The sequence below is a fragment of the Epinephelus moara genome, chromosome 14 (genome assembly GCF_006386435.1).
Source record: "Epinephelus moara isolate mb chromosome 14, YSFRI_EMoa_1.0, whole genome shotgun sequence".
NCBI lineage: Eukaryota > Metazoa > Chordata > Actinopteri > Perciformes > Serranidae > Epinephelus > Epinephelus moara.
In genome coordinates, this window is record NC_065519.1 from 29162381 (window position 1) to 29186247 (window position 23867).

At 39.1% G+C, this 23867-nt stretch overlaps 1 protein-coding gene across 1 annotated transcript; it reads right to left on the reverse strand.

Moving 5' to 3' along the window:
- Positions 1 to 1909: 1909 nt before the first annotated feature.
- LOC126401287 (calpain-1 catalytic subunit-like) lies at positions 1910 to 23476 on the reverse strand. The gene is made up of 22 exons (XM_050062460.1): positions 23455 to 23476; positions 19567 to 19821; positions 17647 to 17716; positions 17450 to 17568; positions 16980 to 17113; positions 16707 to 16881; positions 13943 to 14017; positions 13668 to 13753; positions 12052 to 12126; positions 11722 to 11882; positions 10596 to 10759; positions 9696 to 9701; positions 9377 to 9585; positions 9185 to 9218; positions 8970 to 9038; positions 8351 to 8408; positions 5582 to 5643; positions 5008 to 5076; positions 4769 to 4847; positions 2749 to 2865; positions 2509 to 2561; positions 1910 to 2373 (listed from the first exon to the last, which is right to left on the reverse strand). The coding sequence occupies exons 2-22, from the start codon at positions 19801 to 19803 to the stop codon at positions 2347 to 2349; spliced, it is 2079 nt and encodes a 692-aa protein (XP_049918417.1). The 5' UTR covers positions 19804 to 19821; positions 23455 to 23476; the 3' UTR covers positions 1910 to 2346.
- Between the last annotated feature and the right edge of the window lie 391 nt (positions 23477 to 23867).

Genomic DNA, 23867 nt, shown 5'->3' on the forward strand with positions numbered 1-23867 from the left:
AGTGGTCTACCTGAAGCTTCGAAAGCATTCCTCAGCTCACTCATTGACAGGGTTCCAGTTCGTGAAACATCAGTGAGGAAGAAAATGTCCTGATAAATGAAGAAAACACCAACAATCATCATTTCAGTCTTCCATATCTATAGTCTAATGCATATGAATTAATGGTAGATTGACAAGGCTGCAAAACAGTTATGTGTGTAAATATTACATAAAAATTGAAATGTTTGTGCTGCACTTGGTTCCTTTTACCTTGTATGCAACGACCTTCCTCCACAGACGAACAAATTCTTCACTGTTCAGTTTGCCAGTGATCGATGTCTAGCTCAACATTAAGGTATCACAGCTGCACATGTTGTTTCATGTCTTAGCCTGACCTTTGCTGATGACATGCCGATATTATCATGCATCCTTAGTCCATATTAAACAAGGCCGAAGTTTCAAGTAATGAGATAAACATAGGTAACAGTACTCCTTGTAAGCAAAATTCTCTGGCTTCAGATTGTTCTGTATACTCTGTTTCCAATGTTTTTTTCTATTTTTGAAACAAAGTGACGTTTGTTTGTGACAGATATATGGTCATCTGCCCCAGGTACATTACTACGAGTGCAAGCGTAACCTGCACTGCTACACCGCTACATGTTAATGTCAGGGAAACATATAATCTTGGTTAATGAAGTTGTTCATTTCTCCCCGAATCTGGATCTGATTCTTGCTGGGACATGTCCTGTGGGTAGATTTTAGTATAGAAGCTTTTATTGGTGTTTTTTCACAGTAGAAAGAATGACTATATTTTGTTACAGTCACATGCATCACAACAGGATACATCCATCAGAGCAACCATGCTGCGACAGGCATCAATGGTAAAGCCTCCAGATTTCAAGTCCCCTTAAAAAAAGAAGAAGAAGAAGAGAAATCAGTAGGAGACATACTTTGGCCTAATGCCTCGTTTCCACATAGCTCTGTTTGCATATGTAAGTCAAGGTCCATTCATTCCTATGAGAGCCTCTGAGAACTTTTGGAAGTTAACATAAAACAAGTTAGCTAACAGATTTATAAATGTAACACAGCTCTATTTATACATTGTTCCCATGTGAAAAGTTCTGCAGCATGTGAAGCTAGCTAACATTAACATGTTAGCTGTGTAATATATAGAATACATGCATAATGGATCAGCCTGTAACAGAATATTTCACGAAACACCTTACAGGCCAGCCTCCCCACTTTTTTCTTGCTCTGCATACAATACATGCAATGCAGTCACCAGAGGTAACTTACGTTAGGCTGTAAGCAAACTACACCTAGGACATATGGCTTCAATGTTGCCAACACAATGAGGCATTAAAGCCATGTTCGGCGTGGTTTGGCATGNCAGTCACCAGAGGTAACTTACGTTAGGCTGTAAGCAAACTACACCTAGGACATATGGCTTCAATGTTGCCAACACAATGAGGCATTAAAGCCATGTTCGGCGTGGTTTGGCATGATGCCACTGGAGTCTCATGTAGCCACTTGTTAGCAACCATGTATTTTAAGACACGTAAAGCTTCAAAATTACGAGTACGTACTTTTTAAGGGTGGTGCAGTACCTACTAAAATTATAAACAAAACGTATGCAATTTGGAACGCGCCCTTGAATTATACATGGTACAGAGTTGTTATGCATGGTGTGTCATTAATGCTACATTTGAGTACACATTTTTTTGCATTTCCAAATAGAAAAGAAGAAATATCTTTGTTTCTTCTTGCAGTTATACATATGTAACAATCAAAATGTTCCTCTGTGATAAAATCAGTGGTCGATAGTAAACTATTTGTACGGATTGAAATTTGCAGAAAGCAGGTGGTTGACAGACAATAGAGGAGCCCAGCCCAAATCACACGCTCGTACTTACAGGTCAGATCTTTTTATTATTATTTTTGAAAAAGTTATAGAAAATGGTCAACATGGTTTTTGCAGTTAAAGTGACTGCATTTCATATCCTGAAATCTGAAATTTGTTGTGGGTGAAAAGATCAGCCTACATTATAAGTCTACAAATAATACAAAAAAAAAGTGCAGTAACTCAATCTATCATTTTAACATAATGCAATTCCATATCGAGCCTATCAACATGTCTACAAAGGATTGGTTATGTTTTCACATTATTGTGTATTTTACTGCAATAGAAGTATAGTAGTGAAAATAAAGAACCTTTTAGTTACAGTTCATATTGTGTAATGAATTATTCATAGAAAGATACAGCTTTTATCTATTGATGCAGATTTTAAAATGAAAAGAAAACACTCGTTTGAAACATCTATCCCTGTTTTGTCCTTGTGAATTGCGCCGTCCATCTTCCTTTTTGGGTTAAGTGTACATTGAAACGTACATCCACTGAAAATAAAGAGGAGACAGGTTATTAATGCAACATGTACACAAAAATGCATTTTTTATCCCTGAAAATGTATCATTAAGTTACACTGTGGCATTATATCTACGACTTCTGACAAGAAGAACATGTATTATTACCTCTGACTCTTTGAGATTCATGGCTTTCCCATCAGACAGCTGTTGGAAAATTTCTGTTGGGCATCACACAAAAAGAAAATAAATTGTATCACTTTAAGCCATAAGTGTTATAAATTGCAACTAGACCAGACTCACTAACCGGGAACGAATGTGTATTTTAACATATTTCTAAGGAGTGGTAGACAGTAACTTCTTATGTCTTATCTATTGTCACCATTTATTTCAGTTGACTTCACTTACTGTACATGCAGCCCAAGCGAAGCATGAGACTGATGAAGCTCTCCAGCGTCATGTGGCCAGAAGAGGCACCGTAGCGTAGAGCCATCAAATTGAGCATGTCATCCTTGACTCTCATTCCTGTGCAACACACACACAGGAGGAGCAGTTTGGAAATGTAGCTTATTCTTTCAACACTTAGGTGTTTTTCACTTACACAATTAGCCACAAATGCAGTCTCAGTGTAAATTTAATCATGAAAACTTTCTTTATTCTATATTCACTAGTCCATACCCATTGGTAGCTTTGTCACCTTCTACCTATGCCAATCCTCAATGCCTATGTGCAGTTTCACATAGATTGACCACGTCAGTGAGTAGAAAAACGTGGGACAGACAGAATGACACACTGACAGTTTCCGTAATTATGTACAGCATACCATACCATGACTTAGTCATACCAAAAATTAGAAAGAAAAAAACAACATTTGGCCACAGGGGGAGCCACAGCGATCAGTCGCATTTTAGCCATTTTTAAGCATTTTTCTGTTGTTATAGCGCCACCCAGTTGCCAATTAGAGTTACATTTCTCCAGTCACCTTGAGGCGTCCTGTTCCACATATCTACCAAGTTTAGTAAAAATCGATATGGCGGTTAGGCCTAGATAAGAAATTAGCTCTCTAGTGCCCCCATTTTGTTTGATCGGGTCAATTATGGAGGGGTCCCCTCAGATTATGTGTGGTCATATGCCTACAAAGTTGCATATGATATTATTATCACCTTTCAAACTGATGTGGTAAACTTGTAAGCAAACAGGTGCCCACCAAACTCCCAGGAAAGCAGCTCAACCTTGCTTCCAATTTTCCCTCTGTCCTTTGGACTCTCACAGCGGATAAGGAAAAATTCCCACCAAAAAAAAACCCTTTAACGAGGGAAAAAATGGTAGAAACCTCAGGAAGAGTCAACTGAGGAGGGATCCCTCTTCCAGGACGGACAGACGTACAATGTAAAGTCTATGAGCAGAGCAAGAACTGGTGGCGGGCCCAGCAGGAGAAACACTACTGCGCGTATTCCGCGGGCCACATACTGTGGAAATAAACATCGAAGCTAGGAACTTTTTTTGGTGTACGCACCAGGCAAGAAACTCCACTGGAATGCATAGGCGCCATCTTGTGGTGCCGTATGTAGTTATTATATACCTCAAAAATGCCTACAAATTTATCGGCTACTGAGCAACATTAGCAGCAATTTGGAGTTTTGTTCCAGTTCCAATATTCAACCTATTTTCAGCCCTGTTATTGGTGTTCACAAACTCCTCAGGGAAATGTCTGGCTTTTTAGCGACTAAATACGATCTACCAGCCAACAGTCTCTAACTGTGTCTTTCTGTTGTTTGGTGCTGAGTTTGTGGTGTACAGTGGGTTTACTGGAGACTGGAATCTGCTGCCTACTGCGATGATGTTGCTAGATATGAGAGTGGTAAGACTGAGCCAAAATGTTGAAGTTGCCGGCCATAATGATAAGAAACAGTTAGCTGAAAGATGCTATCACTGCAAGCTGCATATAAAGGAGAACTGCAGAGTCAGTGTCCGTGGGTAAAAGCAATTGTCAGTAATTCTTAGTAAACATTATTGATTTTTCCCCAAATGGAGATTTCAGGTGAGCTGCTGCAGATTCAGTCATTGTTATGCAATAAAAATGATAACAATAATAATAATAATAACACATATTCAGTTCAGATTCTCAAATTCCCTCTTTAATGTCATCTATCCTTACTGTATCCAACTCAGTAAAACTGCGTCTGTATACATAGTTCTATAGAAGAGGCAGAGTTGGAAGTACGCACATTAACGCAACACGTCCTCTCTGTCTTCATCTAATATCAGTTTCTTTGTTGAGAATGTACTTTCTTTATGCACACACTGTTCACATGTTTATGCTTCCAAGTGTTCTTTGGTACTGACTTTTAAATGGCACAGGGATTTTTTTTCATTACATTTAATAAACCAATAATCAAGTGAGTGAATGAATCCTAAACTGGTCTACCTGAAGCTTCGAAAGCATTCCTCAGCTCACTCATTGACAGGGTTCCAGTTCGTGAAACATCAGTGAGGAAGAAAATGTCCTGATAAATGAAGAAAACACCAACAATCATCATTTCAGTCTTCCATATCTATAGTCTAATGCATATGAATTAATGGTAGATTGACAAGGCTGCAAAACAGTTATGTGTGTAAATATTACATAAAAATTGAAATGTTTGTGCTGCACTTGGTTCCTTTTACCTTGTATGCAACGACCTTCCTCCACAGACGAACAAATTCCTCACTGTTCAGTTTGCCAGTGATCGATGTCTAGCTCAACATTAAGGTATCACAGCTGCACATGTTGTTTCATGTCTTAGCCTGACCTTTGCTGATGACATGCCGATATTATCATGCATCCTTAGTCCATATTAAACAAGGCCGAAGTTTCAAGTAATGAGATAAACATAGGTAACAGTACTCCTTGTAAGCAAAATTCTCTGGCTTCAGATTGTTCTGTATACTCTGTTTCCAATGTTTTTTTCTATTTTTGAAACAAAGTGACGTTTGTTTGTGACAGATATATGGTCATCTGCCCCAGGTACATTACTACGAGTGCAAGTGTAACCTGCACTGCTACACCGCTACATGTTAATGTCAGGGAAACATATAATCTTGGTTAATGAAGTTGTTCATTTCTCCCCGAATCTGGATCTGATTCTTGCTGGGACATGTCCTGTGGGTAGATTTTAGTATAGAAGCTTTTATTGGTGTTTTTTCACAGTAGAAAGAATGACTATATTTTGTTACAGTCACATGCATCACAACAGGATACATCCATCAGAGCAACCATGCTGCGACAGGCATCAATGGTAAAGCCTCCAGATTTCAAGTCCCCTTAAAAAAAGAAGAAGAAGAAGAGAAATCAGTAGGAGACATACTTTGGCCTAATGCCTCGTTTCCACATAGCTCTGTTTGCATATGTAAGTCAAGGTCCATTCATTCCTATGAGAGCCTCTGAGAACTTTTGGAAGTTAACATAAAACAAGTTAGCTAACAGATTTATAAATGTAACACAGCTCTATTTATACATTGTTCCCATGTGAAAAGTTCTGCAGCATGTGAAGCTAGCTAACATTAACATGTTAGCTGTGTAATATATAGAATACATGCATAATGGATCAGCCTGTAACAGAATATTTCACGAAACACCTTACAGGCCAGCCTCCCCACTTTTTTCTTGCTCTGCATACAATACATGCAATGCAGTCACCAGAGGTAACTTACGTTAGGCTGTAAGCAAACTACACCTAGGACATATGGCTTCAATGTTGCCAACACAATGAGGCATTAAAGCCATGTTCGGCGTGGTTTGGCATGATGCCACTGGAGTCTCATGTAGCCACTTGTTAGCAACCATGTATTTTAAGACACGTAAAGCTTCAAAATTACGAGTGGGGTATTTAATGTATTTTATGTCAGAAAACAGAACGTGACCACAAAACGTATTTCAGGTATTTTACAAAAAAAAAAAAAAAATTCAAATAACCACTCTATTATTGGTCCTGTTTTGTCTCAGTACTGCTCCATGCACATATTACACAATGGATTGGAATGGATTGCGTAAAAACACTCAACATTAACTTGTCTTCCATTTATGCAGTGGCATTTCTATTCATCCATAAAGAGATGCTTATCCTTGCGTTAAACACTGTACTGCCTATACTCAGAGACGGCTGGTATAAATGGGCTTGCGGGGCTAAGCCCTGCCTATCTTTTACAATAAAGACGAGAAAATTATTAAATTAAAGAAAATATTAAAATATTAGTTATTAAACCTTAGAACTGATTGTTTTTGGTGGAACCTATAGCAGCAACAGCACAAAAATGCAGGATTTATCTAAATGGGCTGATTTTTTACAGCCCATACTCCTAGAATCAGCTTCCAATCATTGTTGTCACATCTTGAGTGACAGGTGTCGTGACAAGCCCCCTTGATTTAGGCTACTGTCCAGTTGGGCTAAATTAATTCAGCCCAGGCCACTGACTTTTGGCCAATGACAGTGCTTGGAAGTACAGTAAGGGCCTGCCCGCTGTTACTGTAGTGGGAGAGTGAACGAGGTGGATTATTTTAAATGTTGTCTATCGAGTGGGACCTCATCCGGCCGTCGATGTGAGCTTCTCTTCAAATAAGGTAGGCCCACGTAGGGCTGGGCGGTATTCGCGGTGACGGAAACTTACCGCAGTAAACATGAGGCACGGTACTGCTTTTGTGGTTACCTTCATACTCTGGCGGTAGAACGGGGCCCGGCAGCCCTGCCTGCCTCACGCACCTCCCTCGCTATGTGATGGAGGTGGCCTGGCCGATCGCCGCAAACCCAGGCCCACGGGAGAAGGGGGCCCGGGAGCCGCCGACCCTCCCTCTTCCCTCTAAGGTTTATACATACTGTATAACGTTATACACAATAATAGATGGATTAGCAACCATTTTACTTCTGACGATAAATAGTTTTCATCCTAGACTTGTTTAAGGTGTAAAAAAAAGAGAGAAGATGATACTGCGATATCATACCGTCACTGCATCCCCCCAAAATAATACCGTGATATTGATTTTAGGCCATACCGCCCAGCCCTAGGCCCAAGCCCTAACCTCTCATTAAAGGAGCATTACTCCTTTCCTTTCTGTATGCACACGCGCGCGGGCGTGCGAACGAGCCAGCGAGAGAGAGAGAGAGGGGGAGAGAGAGAGAGAGAGAGAGAGAGAGCGAGAGAGAGAGAGAGAGAGAGAGAGAGAAAGAGCTTTTGGCATCAGAACATTTTTGTAGTTAGCCTAATTCTCTAGTTTTGTTGTAGCGCATTGTTGCTGTAATCTGGTTCTGTATCTCGGTGTGATGTTACTAGCAATGTTTCCATCAGCCTGTTTAGATGCACATCTAGAAGTATCGCATCGGAAAATTATGATGGAAACGCCAAAATTCAAATTAAAATCCCCTGATTCGCACAAACTAAAAGACACTCACTTTAGCCGGGTTTTGGTTGATTCGAAAAAATGTTGATTCGCAAAACGGGGGATGGAAACAGTTATGTTCGAATTAAGTCTGACATAGCGCACCTCTCTCCATGGTGATATCCACACTCCGGGTCGGGAAGGCAGTAATGCATTTACAAGCTGGTTACCAACCACCAGAAAACGTAGAAGAAGAAGAATGCGAGACTTGTTTTGTTTCCGGTTCTGCTGAGTTCGTAGTTTTCACCAAAGTCTGTACATTTAATGGAAACACACAGGATTCGTATTTCTTTTAATGCGCATTTCCCAATGATTCAAATCACTTTTGGATGGAAACATAGCTACTGTTACTGCAGCTGAACTATTGATCAGTATAGGCCATAGGCCTAATGCGTTAGCCCTCACACCCAATTTCACCACGAGCCGCTACTGCCTATACTGTACACAAATATGGACACAAAACAAAACTGTGTGGAAACAAGGTATAAACCCTTTAATATAGCAGTTCACATATAATTTAAGATGATAACAATGTATTGTGATGTTTTTGAGCTCTCTTGTTTATCAAGTCTCTTAATATTATTTCACAGTCCAAACCTTGCAGGATGCGTTCATTTAGAAGCCTTTGGAGCTGCTCAGCATCCACTTCTTCGTACTGGAAATGAAATGAAAACAGATATATTAGACTGTGGTAAACTTTCTATAAGCTTTCATTGGTGACTTTTCTGTCAGCCACATGAAAACAGACCAAAAACAAAACCGTCCCCACACCCATTAGCATTCTTTTTAGTTGGGTATCTGTCTACCTGACAAATGGACATCCAATATTCACTCTCCTTAAAGCTCTCTTTTTAATGTCTGCTGTTTGGTGCTGGGGTGGTGGGTCTAAGAAAACTTTTAAAATCAGCTGTGGCTGGAAATGAGGTTGATGAGGCCAATAAGACAGATCAAAGCAGTAAAACTTTGTTCCATTAAACCAAAACAATGAGCTGAAAAACACTAAAATGCTCCCTAAAGCTGAGGAAAAACTGCAGAGTCGTGATAATTATCTGTGGGTTTTTAGCTATGAATGACCCCTCTCACTTCATGTATAGTTATTTGACCCATTATTCAGAATATTGATAACTTCAGTTTTAAAGTATGTGAAAGCTGGTAGATTTTTCAATACATTTTTCTTAAAAGGTTTAACGCTAGCTAGCGAGTATGCAAGCATTACCTTGTCAGAGTGGTGACGGAAAAATGTTTTCTTGTTTTCATCATCCTGTGCATCTGTGACCTCTTCGAGCTGGAAATCAAAATAAGAGAATGAGAAATTAAGTTATTTTATCCCAAATGAAATGCAATGGTCAAAACATATTTTACATTAAGTATAGTTAAGAACATGTAACACAATATCAGAATAATATTTTGATAATATTAAATCTGGCACACCTTTGGTACTGGCTCATGATCACCAGAATTCTCACTGTTGGGAAAGACCAAACACATTCTGCATGGGATTAGTGTGTTTTTTTTCTTTCTCAGTAAAACACCAGTTATGTGTGACACATGCTGTGCAGATTCTTTTGGGGTGATTTTGTGACGTGGTCATACAAACAGTAAGTGTGGAGAGAGTGAGCGTACTAGCCATGGGTCTCTTCCTTGGAGAAGATGGTCAGGATGAAGGAGGCTGACTCGTTTGGGCTGAAGGTACACGGCACAATCAGGTATTCAGCAGGCTTCAGCATTACAAACTCCATCACCTCACGTGCATTTATGAAGGTCAAAGTTTGGACAGCGGGTGCATTGCTGCTGAAGAAAGAGGGTGGGAACTTCCCTCTCTGTGCCTTGTACTGTAGTAATAAATAAATATACTTCAGTCCTCTGCAGTTTATATCTTTTAGCTGAGCTTCACAATGTGGATGGAGATTTATTGTGGGATTGAGATAAAATTGTGTCTTACTTGTTCCTTCACCTTGAGGGAAATCAGTGGAAGATGAGTTTATGTTGGAGACAAAAGCAATTAAGTTAATGAGTATGAATAAATACTCAGTTACGATAATGTATTATTATGACGTGCACATATGCAGTTACTCAAGATGAAAAGCAGAGTAAGACCTACATTAGACCTCCCTAGGTAGCCAGCTGTGGTCTAACATTCTGTTGCATGGACTTTGACTATGGTCGTTCATTTACTGTGTTCACATTCGATTTACTGCGACCCTCCTTTGACTCCTCAGAATATAGCTTCCTTAAAAAATCTGAGATGTTTTATCTCTAGATGAATGAATAGGTTGCGTGTGGCCAGCAAGCTCCAAAGCACCCCCAAATGCACACCTGTGTTAGGATAAAGTTCCTTTGATGTTCACAAAATTTGAGTGAATCATCGCTCTCATCATCAATCATTAAATTTTGTTTTACGAACAAGTTTGAGGAGTTAAGACAACTTGGTCTCACTCTGAAGTTGTCAAAAACCACCGCTTGATCAGTGACTCCCGGCGTCAGACACCGTCGAAAAAAACTGTCTTTTCCCATCAGCGTGATACACAGCTGGTCGGCTTTATTGTTTAACTTTCACCCAACTTATATTATAAGTTATTTTATTTTTATTTATTTATTTATTTACAAATTATGGGCAGGGGAACAAAGTTTTTCTCAAAGTGGGCCTCCCATCCCAACCACAGATATGCAGACCATTTTGAAAACTGGCAATGCCACTTTTTCCCTCACCAAAATTTTGCTCTCATCGTCAAGAGCCCATAAAAAAGTTCTCCACCTCATCAGGGCCTGACAGGGATGTCTACTGTATACATGACATGTCCCTAATAGTCCTTATACTGTGACAGACACAATAAAGGGTAACGTTTACCTCAAACACGCTTAATCCAATGTGAAAATTTTGAACCAGGTGTCTGTTCCTTTTGTCAGACTTCTGCATGAGAGATATTAGCACATTTTTCTCGCCATCTTTCCCTGAATATTCACCGCCAATCTTGACCCGATACTGTGGATTAGTCCAGAAACTGTCTGGAAGAGAAACAGGAGAAAGTGTTTTTTGCATTGAATAATTTTGCAAAGAATCAGGTGAGTGATTTGATTGATTTGTTGAAATTGAAATCATATGTTATTGGTAATGGCTTGCACTTTTCAGGATTTGATTTTGGTTTTGGAAAGGGGAAGAAATGTGTATCTTCTTCCAGTCTCTCTAGGTAATGAGTATTACTCATAAAGGTGCCCCAGGCACAATGTTTAACTCAATACCCACAAAACCAGCCTGAAAATGACGGATATCTGAAGTGATTGCACGAGAGTCTATGGAGCACAACCGTGTAGCTGTCAGACCCTTGTCAGAGCTAGCTGATGCTATGCTATGATTGGCCAGTCTATGTTCAAGGGGTGGGACTCAGTAAAGGGTCATTTGAAGCCCATGTTAAAATTCCTAACATCAAAGCAAAAATAAATATGTTTCCAGCCTGTAACAAAAATGGTTTGGTCTCTACAGCTAATACCAACAGTCATGACAACTGTACAGGGGCATTAATTCTTATATAACTCATAAATTTATATATTATTAAGGCTAAAAGTTACACATATCTAAGGGTGGGGCCGCTGGAGTAACAGGCTGTCTGTGAGGCATTGCACAGTCAATGAGTCAGATCCACCCCTCGATCAAAAATGATTTTGTCTCCAAAAAATTTTTGGCAATGGCCAAAATGCTGAACTCGAGGCTTCAAAAGGGGAGTCCACAAACCAATGGGTGATGTCACGGTAGCTATGTCCATTATTTTATACACTCTAAGCTCAAGCCTCCCAGCAACCCTTGAGAGAATAAGCGATTACAGAAAATGAATGAATGGAACTTTATCATTGGCACTGCAAAAATAAAAATTGCACATTGATAGCAGGACAACATAAAGCACACATTTGCTTCAGTGGTATGACGAACTATATCAAGTTTTATTAATTAAGTCCAGATATCCTGGAAGTACCTTTATTTTTCGCGCATCCTCCAGCAGTTGTTCCTGCAACCCATCTGCCCTCATACATTGAAGTCTTCCAGCGGTAAGAGGAGTGTGCATCAAGGAAGTCGGGATACTGGGAGCAGATGTCAAGATTCGCGTAGAACTTATAGAAGTCTCCAATAGTCATCCTGTTAACATCAGAGATTAATTTTTGATAAAGCATAGTTGTGGATATCTTATATTTTAGATACACTTAACTTTGAGTATACACTGATTTGTAGTTCTTGCTGTAATTGCTACTACGCATGTAGGTGTAATGCCATGAAAAGTTTCATACATTTGAGTGAAGTTGCTTACCAAAACTCTCCATCATCAGCCACTGAAAGGCACATTTCACGATCTTTGGCACTCACGGTTTGCCACAGCGATGACCTTAACAACAGTTTTTCAAGAGAGGTGAGACAATATCTTATGATTAACTGTTTGACATTCAGAAGCATGATGTAACACCTCCTCAGGCTCAGGCCTCAGACAGTGCAGTGCTTTGAATGAAAAGCCTATCATTAAGTTACCTCTAAGGCAGGGCCCCATAGGGGATGACTTCACTGAATCTGGCAAAACCAGTTTTAAAAAAAACAAGGGGAGATTTTCACAAGCTTCTCATTTCAAGCTGCTCTTTTTCCAAATGACATCTTTAACTCTTTTATGTTACCCAAAAGAATGGAAGCTACTGTAAATTTAAACGTCAGTAATTTATACAGCACTTTTTGTGCACAACTGCAGTACAAGGTGCTTAACAAAACAACAAAAATACAATTAGGGATGCACCGATCCGATATCTGGATCGAATATCAGCCCCGATATCATCAAAATAGATGGATCGGGTATCGGAAAATGCAACCTATACCTGAGGCGATCCTTTCCCTTTAAATCTATTGCAACATGAGCTACGTCATACGTCATGGAGCGAAGGAGAGAATCTGCTGTGTGGAGGTATTTCACACTATTTCAGTTGCTGTTGCACAATTGTTTATTTTTGTTAAAAATAAATAATTCATCATTGCATTAATCTCTTTCATCTTGTTTCATTTTATCTTAGGAAAGAACTGTGTAGTCATCAATGCCTGATGTCTCTCGTCTTTTCTGTTCTACATGTAAAGGTATATAGCTTTTTAGGTCAACCATGGTATCGGATCGGTATCGGTTATCGGCTGATAATCAAAGCCACAGCATTGCTATCTGTATCGAAACTGAAAAAGCTGGATTGGTGCATCTCTAGTCTAAATACAATATAAGGAAAAGTACAGGTAATAGAAAGGGGCAGATAAAAAAGAAGATACATTTTTAAAAGAATTAAACAAAAATGCTAAACAAAAAAGGTAAGTTTTAAGGTTCCTTTTACAGATATTTACAGATTTTTGCCCTCAGCTCTTCTGGCAGACTGTTCCAGAGGTGAGGACCTCAGACACTAAATGCCATCTCCCTGTAGTACTTTGTCCTCACCCAAGGAACAACTAAAAAGCCAGTGTCACAGGACTTAAATAAATTAGGGGAGCATAAATTGAGAGCATGTCTGACAAGTAATCAGGCACCCATCCATTGAACAATAATAATATTAAAATCTATTCTAAAACTGACAGACAGCCAATGGGCCTCATTCACTAATATGTGAACCAATGGCAGCATATGACAATAAAACAACAAAGGTTCAAGAATGAAACCTTGAGGAACCCCACGTTATGCCAGTGAAGACCACTGAGGTGGTTGTATTTCAATACAGCAAAAGACCCCTAGCTTTTTGCCAACAGGTTGGCTTTAAGCTAAAAGCAAATGTGGAAAAAAAGGTATGTCAGAGTATTGTATGACAATACATACATCTTCACTTATCTTGTCACTGAAAAAATAATCTCAATGTATCGGCAAATCAGAACCATGTCTTTGTGAAACGGTCACTGAGTAAGAGTCGTTCTTACCGATCACTCCAGTCTCCATTCCACTCTCCTTTGCCCCATGGGTTCCACAAACGCACCAGGTTTACTAGTTTTTCTTGGCTCATCATCTGACCAGCAATCATCATGGGAGACATATGCAAGAAATTATTCCATTGATCATACAAAATATACGCTTCAGTAGGAGTTAAAAAGTGCAATTTCTACCTGTTGGTAATATTGTCTTTATGATTACTATTGTACAACCGTTTATTGTATTGTTACTTCAAATTCCAAGTGCAATATGTATAATTCTTCACCTGTTTCAAACCTGTGATTGTGTAGGCATGGCCTTGGACCAATCCAGTTTTCGAGACAGTGTTGTCAGGGGTCTCCTACAAGCCAAAAGCATTTATAAATGATTAAAGTCGACTGACCTGTACGATTAGAGAATATGCAGGTATGTGTTGTAGACACAACTTAAGTGGAGATGTGATGCGATTTTGGGAAAAACGCCCTTTTGCTTTAGAGTTAGAGGAGAATTACAATAGTTACTGAGTAGCAGGTGGCACCATGTATGGTAGCCTTGGCCACCAGACCAGTGTGTGACTGTGTGTGAATGGGTGAATGTGACATGTACTGTAAAGGGCATTTACACCAATCATGTTTGTATGGTAAATGGAAAGCTAAAACCCACAACTGATGCTATATGACTACAAAACCTGTAAACAGAAGCCTCTCAACCATGGATAAATTATAATGCTGCTTTCCATTCAAAGTTGGAAGTCGAAATTTCCCTGCTGAAATTCTTTGGCAAGTGTACACACAGTTGAACTCTCAGCAGTGCAGCCTCTTTGCATATATAAACAAAACATTGTTTAACCGTAACCAGCTACTGAATAACATTTGCAGCCTATTTTGACATCAGTTTACATCCAGAACAGGTTTTACTATATGTTGGATTGTGTTATTTTAATTAAGTACAGGGAAACATTAACATTGCCTTTTAATTAATGGTTTACCATTTACAATGTACTTTTCCATGGGTGCTGCCATAGCTGTGTGATGTCAAACAACTGCTTCATCATGAAGTCAGGATAGATGGATTTCCCCTAAGTTTACAAGTAGGAATTCCAACTTTGGCATTTCATGTGGAATTTTTCAAAAGTTTTTGGAAAGCAGCATAAGAACTGGATATCAGACTTCAAGACAGCGTCCATTCAGTTCAATGAAAAAAGCTTGCTACTGTAAGTGCAAAAGTCAAAAGTGGTTTCCAGCTTCCAGGTTTGCTTCCTACTGCACATGCTCAGGCTCTGACAATGCAGGGTTACTCATAGTCCCTAAAGTCTCCAAAAGTAGATCAGGAGCCAGAGCCTTCAGCTATCAGGCTCCTCTAGTGTGGAATCATCTTCCTGTTTTGGTCCGGGAGGCAGACACCGTCTCCACATTTAACACTAGACTTAAGACTTTCCTTTTTGATAAAGCTTATAGTTAGGGCTGGCTCAGGCTTGCCTTGTTCCAGCCCCTAGTTAGGCTGACATAGGCCTAGTCTGCCGGGGGACCTCCTATAATACACCAAGCATCTTCTCTCCTTCTCTCTCTCTCTCTCTCTCTCTCTCTCTCTCTCTCTCTCTCTCTCTCTCTCTCTCCTTTGCTAACATTCATGTCCTGTTACTGCATCTCGCTAACTTGGCTCTACTGCATGTCACTAACTCGGCTTCTTCTCCGGAGCCTTTGTGCTCCACTGTCTGGCAGGTTAACTCATATCGCAGCAGTGCCTGGACAGTGTGACGTGTGTGGTTGTCCTGCTGCCATGGTCCTGCCAGATGCCTCCTGCTGCTGCTGTTATCATTAGTCATACTTCTACTATTATTATACACATATGATTATTGTCACATATGTATACTATCAGATATTAATATATACCAACAACATATTGTACCACAATAGCCAGAATTATTATAATAATATTATTACTTAAATTAATGTTGTTGTAAGCTACTGTCATTACTGTCTGTCCTGTATCTCTCTTCATGTGTCATTGTTTCATACGGATTACTGTTAATTTATTATGCTGATCTGTTCTGTACGACATCTATTGCACGTCTGTCCGTCCTGGAAGAGTGATCCCTCCTCAGTTGCTCTTCCTGAGGTTTATATCATTTTTTTTCCTTGTTAAAGGATTTTCTGGGAGAGTTTTTCCTTATCCGCTGTGAGAGTATGCTGTAAAGCACTATGGGGCAAATTGTTATTTGTGATATTGGGCTTCATGAATAAAATTGATTGATTGATTGATTGAATTCATTGCTGTGTTTCCGGTGGCTTTTTAGGCATGAAAAGCCTTTTTTATTTATTTCTTTGTTTTGTTTTTTATTAGACATCACTGCATTACCTACATTTATTGTGCCCCCAGATCAGATATTTTAAGCCAAAACATGATCTATTCCTAACCATAACCAATTAATTTTTGTGCCTAAATCTACCACATGTAAACCACGGCCTTGTTGGAACGTTAAGTTTCAACGTATTTGCTACATAATGATGTACAAATGTATATTTCTGTTTTGCAGAAACGTATGATGCCAACATTTTTCTGCCAATTGGGTTGATCAGCAAGAAAGCAAATAAACCTATTTTTGGAAATGTCAGACTACTGGTTAAAAAACTTTGAGCAAGGTTAGTCATGTAAAACCATTACGGCATGGCTCATTAGGAGAAGATTTTTCCTAAAATGACAGAAAAAAACAACAACTTGGAACAAGGGATGCACTGATGCTCCACCTTGATGATTTTTTTCTTTACGCCACATGATTTCAGTGTCACACCTGTAAACCTCAGTAGGCCTTGTATTCTATAGAACCATGTTTCTTTAATAATTTGTGCAGGAAGAGTATGAACCAAACACAATTTCATATTTCTAAACTTGAGACATATAACTAATTATAATAACATTTCAACTTGTCTTTTTCTTTAAAGTTGATATTCAGTTCATTGTTCAGCATCTCTCTAATTTATCCATGTGCAGTTTACAAAACATATGACAGAGAGCCAGCCAGTGATTTTGTGTGGTATATTTGTACTTACCCCTTGAGGTGTACCACAGCTCATAAGTGACTTGGATTGGCCGGCTCTGCACATCAGCTCCCACAGTTGTGCAGGGGGATCTGACAGCTGGATAGACATGTGAACACCACCAGTGAAGTCCATCATGGCCTCTGCAGGAATTCCAGCATTCATGTCGACGTAAGAACCACACACTCTGACAGAAGTGGATGTGATATCATTGTTTCAAATATAAGACAAAACTCTGTATCAGGAAACTACATTTATGTGTGAGAAATAATTTTTTTTTCATACTTGGCATAGGCTTTCTCCATCAAAGCAGGCCAGAACTCATTTTGGTGTTTGGAATGAACAAAGATCAGTCTCCCATTGATTGTCGGTAGCTTGTCATCAATGATGACATCCACCCATCTTCCAAATCTCCAGAACTGGATGGTTAGAAAAGAAGGAAATAAGTAAGTTTTATTTTAATATTTTTATGAGATGGTACGATAACTGTCAACTATAATATCACAGTGTACCTTGAAACTAGTATACCATTGCAACCCTAGCTGAAAGTAAAGCATGGCACTGTATTGTATGTGTCACTACTTAAGATCTATGTCAATGTTTGGTCAGTAATTATTTCTAAAATATTCCTTTTTCACTTTTTTTCAGCTAATTATTTTCAAAAATGTAAAGTGCAGTCCACAAGAATTTGTAAGTCTGATTTTAATTAACGTTCAATGAAAATATACATCTAAAGTTGCCCTGTTAGTTATTACCCTGAAGTGGAACAGTCCGCAGTATTTCTCATCAAATGTTTGCTCGAGAGGGACAACTTGCCCGAGGACGTCCTTCTGAAATGTCAGAGCTCCAATAGCAGCAAGAAACCAGCAGTTTTCTGAAAAATACAAAATAGGATTGTTAGAACGACAAGAGGAGACACAGTAAAAGATTAAGAGTTAAGAAATGTTCCTACTTAGTATTCCTTGACCAAAATCAAACCTGGAGACCCCGTCAAGTACGAAGACTGGATGAGGAGCAATTTTCTGAAACACAGAGAGTTAACAGGTCAAAAACAACAAATAAAAAGAGAATAGGTTTACTTTTTTCCTCAAGTCTATCTTAATGCAGTACAATTACCAATGACTACTGATATGCACAAATGTATGAGGCCTTCTTTATTACCTTTAATACCTTAAGTGGTATAAGAAAACATTTTTTAAAAATATAAAGTAAGTCTTTATCTCAGCATTTCATTACTCCTTGAGCAAAACTACAAGAAATAATTATTTTTTAGGTTTAGATTATGGGTGGTGCAGTGGTTAGCATTGTCGCCACACAGCAAGAAGTTCCTGGTTCGAATCCCGGGGTGGGGAAGTCCGTCTGTGTGGAGTTTGCATGTTCTTCCTGTGTTAGCATAGGTTTTCTGCGGGTGCTCCAGCTTCCTCCCACTGTCCAAACACATGCAGGTTAACTGGTGACTCTGAATTGGCCGTAGGTGTGAATGTGAGTGTGAATGTGAGTGTGAATGGTTGAGTGTGAATGGTTGGTCTCTATGGCCCTGTTTAGACAGTTTCTCTAAAAACGGAAAAGTCTGTCCTTTGCGTTTTAAAAAAGTTATGCGTTTACATGATGACATTATTGAAACGATCCCCGTTCACACGGAGCCGCAGAATCTACTTGAAACGCTGTAGTGTGCACACCAGGCCAATGGGTGGCAGTGTAAATTTGCAAAGCAACACCACGGCATGACGCCATGCGCCTGCGCTGAAGCGCCTTCCTCTACAACATGGTGATTACAAACCAAAACAAAGAAGACAATGGCAAAAGCATGCACAGATAACTTTGTCTGGATGGACGACGAGGTGGAGTTGCTACAGTAACAGATCTACACTTCACTTCAAATCAACAGGGTGAGCAGCACAAACAGAGCTCTGCATTGTTGTTGTGACGGTCGGCGTGCCTAGTGACTGGAACCGTAATGCGCATGTGCAAATAGTCTCCGTTTTCAGATGAACTACATATTGCAAGTTTACATAACAACGGAGACGCTGCCGTTTCCAAAAAGTTGCACTCTGGAACCCGTTTTCAAAACGTTGTGTTTTCAGGCACGCAAAACGCCGCTGTCGTGTAAATGATCGGCCAAAACGCAACTAAAGTTTAGCGTTTTCAGTTGAAATCGTTGTCGTATAAACGGGGCCTATGTGTCAGCCCTGTGATAGTCTGGTGACCTGCCCAGGGTGTACCCTGCCTCTCGCCTAGTGTCAGTTGGGATAGGCTAGCCCCCTCATAACCACAAACACAATAAGCAGTTACTGAAAATGAATGAATTAAGTTTAGATCAGTATTATATTAACTTCAGTGCATCAGAAAAGTACGCATTTAAAAAAAACAATGAGCTGACAGTTCAATGGCCAAACATCAGGGAGATGCATGAATATCACATGCATTGACAAGTATTGTATTTCATGTCTCCATCTGCTGGTGGGCTATCATCATAAGAGTACACATGCATAATAGGATGTTAATCCCACTACAGAGAAGACTTTATGATCACTAAAATTAGGTCAGGAAAAAGTGAAAATATTGATATCGGTATCAGTTATCAGTCAAATGTGTTGTTACATATCCCCATATTGGATGTTGGTCAAAAAAAAATCCAATATCACAAGTCAAGGGGATGGTATGAAGAGAATGTACAAACCCAGCTAGCCCCCCCCTTGAGGCAGATCATCCAACACAGGGAGAACACTAACCTGTGTGTCGGGTTGAGTTTGAACACAGACTCTTACTGTAAGTTGAAAATGTGCTACACAGTGAAACACTGAGTCAGTGTAGCTACAATAAATCACCTGCTTGATTAAACATTAACATTCATTGTGATGTCTGCTCTCACCGCTGGTCTCTGCCACACTACACGGGCCAGATCAGAAGGGCTCAGTATCCCTTCACCGATGGAGTGCCTGTCAGGGGGGAACGTGTCATCAATGTACCTCACTCCTCGGACGACACAGTACTGTTTCAGCTGCTGGTAGTCTTGGTTGAAAAACCTGTCAGGGTTGGTGAAGCTTCCATATCCGTTTTGCTTCTGACGAGCCTCCATGATGTTCAGACACACACCGGGAGGAGGCATTGCTGCAGTGTTTGGGCTCTGTCGAGAAAAATGAGATCCAGAACCATTTTGACATCTTACTATATCTTATCTTATCTTATCTTACTATATAACATCAATTGGCCAAAGGGGTTGCTATAGCAACCGATTGAAATTGCAAACTTTCGTCGTAGAGACATCAAACTTTGCACATAGATGCCTCTCCTCATGAGGAACAAATTTGCCGCAAGAACCCATAACTTCCGGTTATATAGATTTTCCGCCATTTTGAATTTTTTGAAAAACACTTCAAATCGATCTCTTCCTAGGAAGTTTGACCGATCTGCATGAAACTCTGTGAACATAATCTACCAATATCTAAAGTTCCCTCTTGGCAAAAGTTGGAAAACTTACTAAAACTGAGCTTCTATAAGGCAATGAATATTGCGAAGGGCGTGGCTCATCACATAAAGGCGTATAACATCTCAAGGGTTTCACCCATCACCACACAACTTTGTAGGCATATGACCACATATAATCTGAGGGGACCCCTCCATTATTGACCCCATCAAACAAAACGGGGGCGCTAGAGAGCTAATTTCTTATCTGGGCCTAACCACCATATTGATTTTTACTAAACTTGGTAGATATGTAGAACAGGACGCCTCAAGGTGACTGGAGAAATTTAACTCTAATTGGCCACTGTGTGGCGCTATAACAACAGAAAAATGCTTAAAAATGGCTAAAATGCTACCAATCGCTGTGGCTCCTGTAGTGTAAAAGTCAATCCCTAATATCCCTAATCAAGTAAAAGTGTTATACTGCATAAGTTGATTAAGAAACAAAAGCCACATAACCATCATATAACCATGTTTTATGCATAAGGTCTTATAAAACCGATTGAAATGCGTCTATATGTGTTAAAGCAATGTTATACATGTCAGAGGCGTTCGCAATACAGAGTGATGAGCCGATATTGTATCCACACTAAAGAGCACACATATAACCCATCATGTTCTGTATAATGATAACACACACATTCAAATGCTTGTATTACCTGATGCACATTTAAAGGTTTATATTGCATAAGAGCACAAGGGGCTGCATAAAGAAAGTCCCTAAGATTCACATGTTTTTTAAAAATAAAGTGAAAGCAAATCTAAAGCTAAGGGTGGAAAATTTGGGAAAGTCCAGGCTCGAAATGAAAGTGATACACCATTAAAAACGGGCCTGTTCATGATTGGACAAAAAGAAAACGGCTGCCACCAATAGCTTTGGATTGGAGTGGGATGGATTAGCAGAAGGAGGTGGAGACTCTACCCAGTCTCCACCAGCATAAAAGCAGACGCGCTGAAAGTGAGTTTTCAGTCCAGCTCCGGGGCTTGACTCATGGAGTTGTATGTGTTGAAGCTTGTGAACACATTAAATTCGATTGCATCGGACTCTGCCTGTCTCCAGTGTTTCTTTGAGTATTAATTAGCTGACTCCAAGGTATCAGATCGACATCAGAGGACAACTGAGAAGCAACATTGAGGACAAGGTCGGGAGCCTACAGGCCCAATTCCAGGCACCGATTTTTGCCTCTACACTCCCCCTGTGGCCAAATGTTTTGTTTTTTTTTTGTAATTTTTGGTATGACTAAGTCATGGTATGGTATGCTGTACTCAATGGGTATGGACTAGTTTACAATAATTTTGCATACAAAATTTGAGAGATGCAGATGAGAAATTATAGACAAACAAAGACAACATACAGTAAAGGAAAGGTTTTTGTCCAACACAAGCAATCTTGGCATATATTATGCAAGTCTGTGGATCCCTGCTTTAAAAGTTGAACACAATTGTATTAAGAGATATTCCATCATTGCTAACATGTTGCTCCAGAGCTTCCCAAAGGTATTCAGTCAGGTTTGTTTATGTGTGCAAAATTACTAACATTTCCACAAATTCTGCTGCTGGTAGATCAAGTACTACATTTACAAGAGCAGGCAATGCAGACGCATGGAAAGCGATCAAATCAAAATTGTTTGCTCCCTTAAATAACTGTCAAATAGACAAATACATGTAGAAGACAAATGGTGTACCATTCTCTCAAATCTACAAATCAAATGCAGACAAATTTGACAGTACATGTTGCTTCACTTCAACATGTTATTTATAATTAGAGATGTACTGAGTACCAATCCAATACCAGCACGTAAAATAAAAATGGATGGGATATGAATTGTTGTATGTCTCAACTCCTAAAACTCTAAAATATTAAGAAATAAGTACATAATAGTATCCAGTGTTGACACAGATCAAGACACAGGTTAAAGTGCAGCCACACAATTTGGTAAAAAAAGACATTTTAAAGGCTACAGTAGAATGCTTTTTAAACCCGTTTCCATTTCGTTTGCCTGTAGCGTGCGTATACGTAATGACGTGAGGCATTACATGGTATCGGATTGGTCATAGGCTGTACTTGCCGATACCCAATACCGCATTTTAGGCAGTATCGGAGGCATTTCCAATACTGATATCGGTATTGGTACAACTCTATTTATAATAACCAATAATATTTCTCAGGAGGTATGGGATCACCTCTGCTTTTATACTGCATCCATCTAGGATCTTAATCTTAATCAAATAAAGAGGCCTATTAAATATAAAGAGCATTTTCAAGTCATGATAAATTTGAAAATTATCTGTAATTTGTATATTGTTTTGTAGGGATTATTGTTGTTATTTTCTTCACTTAGGTCCAAAATTTCACTTCTGATATCATATCATTCAATGACCCTTTTCACCATGTATGGAAGCAACTACGGTTGGTTTCTTTCTCCTCTCATTTATTCACGTTTCCTTTAATTTTTCACCCTAAAAAATGTTATAAAAGACTGTAAACAATACAACAACTACTAAACTCTCATAGAAAAAGAAATATTCTCTCTGTAAATTAGAACTATTATTCATAGCATAGTTGATATTAGTATATAAATCATCATCAACAGTTAACAAATTACAAAAGAATGCGACAACTACAACAGTCTAACAGAAAAAAACTATTAATTTCGTTACTTATTTTTCAATATATGCATTGTTATTATTTCTTTGGCTTCTGTCTTCCATGTTTCACTTCCAACAGATTTCACATTCCAGTGTAATTTACTGCAAAATGTTATCAGAATTATCCTTATTTGGTTTGCTATGTGTGGAATTTGCATGTGTCAGCGTGGGTTTTCTCCGGGTGCTGTAGCTGTTTTTTCTTTTTCTGTCTTCATGTCATCACTAATTTAATTTTGCACCAAAAAATAAAAAATAAATAATAATAATAATAATACTAAAATAAATAAAGCACAATAAGAAAAAATATTCTCTTTGTAAACACATACTATCCCTAATAGCGTAATAGAGAGAAATAGATATAGATACTAAATAGTATATTTTGTTGGAAAAAAACATTTTCATAGCACATCACAGTCAGTGTAAAGTTTTTTTTTTTAAAAGTACAGCATTTAGTTTTATTGTCACTGGAGACCACCTGTGCACTTAAGTTTCTTGAGAGATCATGTAGAATGTTAACACTGGCTGCCTTGTTTCCTGCAGTAAAAAGCATTACACTACAGGCTATATGTCAATATGCATAGTCTGCAAAAATGTGAAATATAAATCAACCAGTTTAAATTCTATTTGCTTTCTATTGGCTTCTTACCTCGAAGGCTGGTGTCAGAAAGTTTGAGCGGATCGGCAGGTAAGAGCTGGAGAGGCTTTGTCACTTATATAATGCCTGTAAACACCTGAGGCTACCTGGGCGGGCAAAGTGTACTTTCTGTTTCTTCAGACTTTCTTGACAGGATGTGTCATTTATCTTTGAACAAAAGGCACCTGCGCTCACTTGTGGTCACCTGCAGTGTAAACATGTACTGCTGTAAGCTACAATATGAGAGAGAAAGACAGAGGGAGGGAGGGAGGGAGAGTGTTTTATTTTCCATATAAAGATCCTGCAAGCTGCAGAAGTTCATATTTATGGCCTGTTTATATGTTTATTGTCTTCAGAGCTCCACAGTGGTTGTCAATGATTAGTCAAGACACAAAGTTGCCATCTGTTGGCTGTCACCGTTTACG

What these genes read in the sequence shown, in the direction of transcription:
- LOC126401287 (XM_050062460.1), bottom strand. Translation starts at nt 19,803, where the DNA reads ATGCCTCCTCCCGGTGTGTGTCTGAACATCATGGAGGCTCGTCAGAAG. An exon ending in ATGGAGAAAGCCTATGCCAA is followed by an intron (nt 16,882 to 16,979) that starts GTATGAAAAAAA and finishes CACTTCTGTCAG; the next exon opens with AGTGTGTGGTTCTTACGTCG. An exon ending in AGGATGCGCGAAAAATAAAG is followed by an intron (nt 10,760 to 11,721) that starts GTACTTCCAGGA and finishes TTTCTCTTCCAG; the next exon opens with ACAGTTTCTGGACTAATCCA.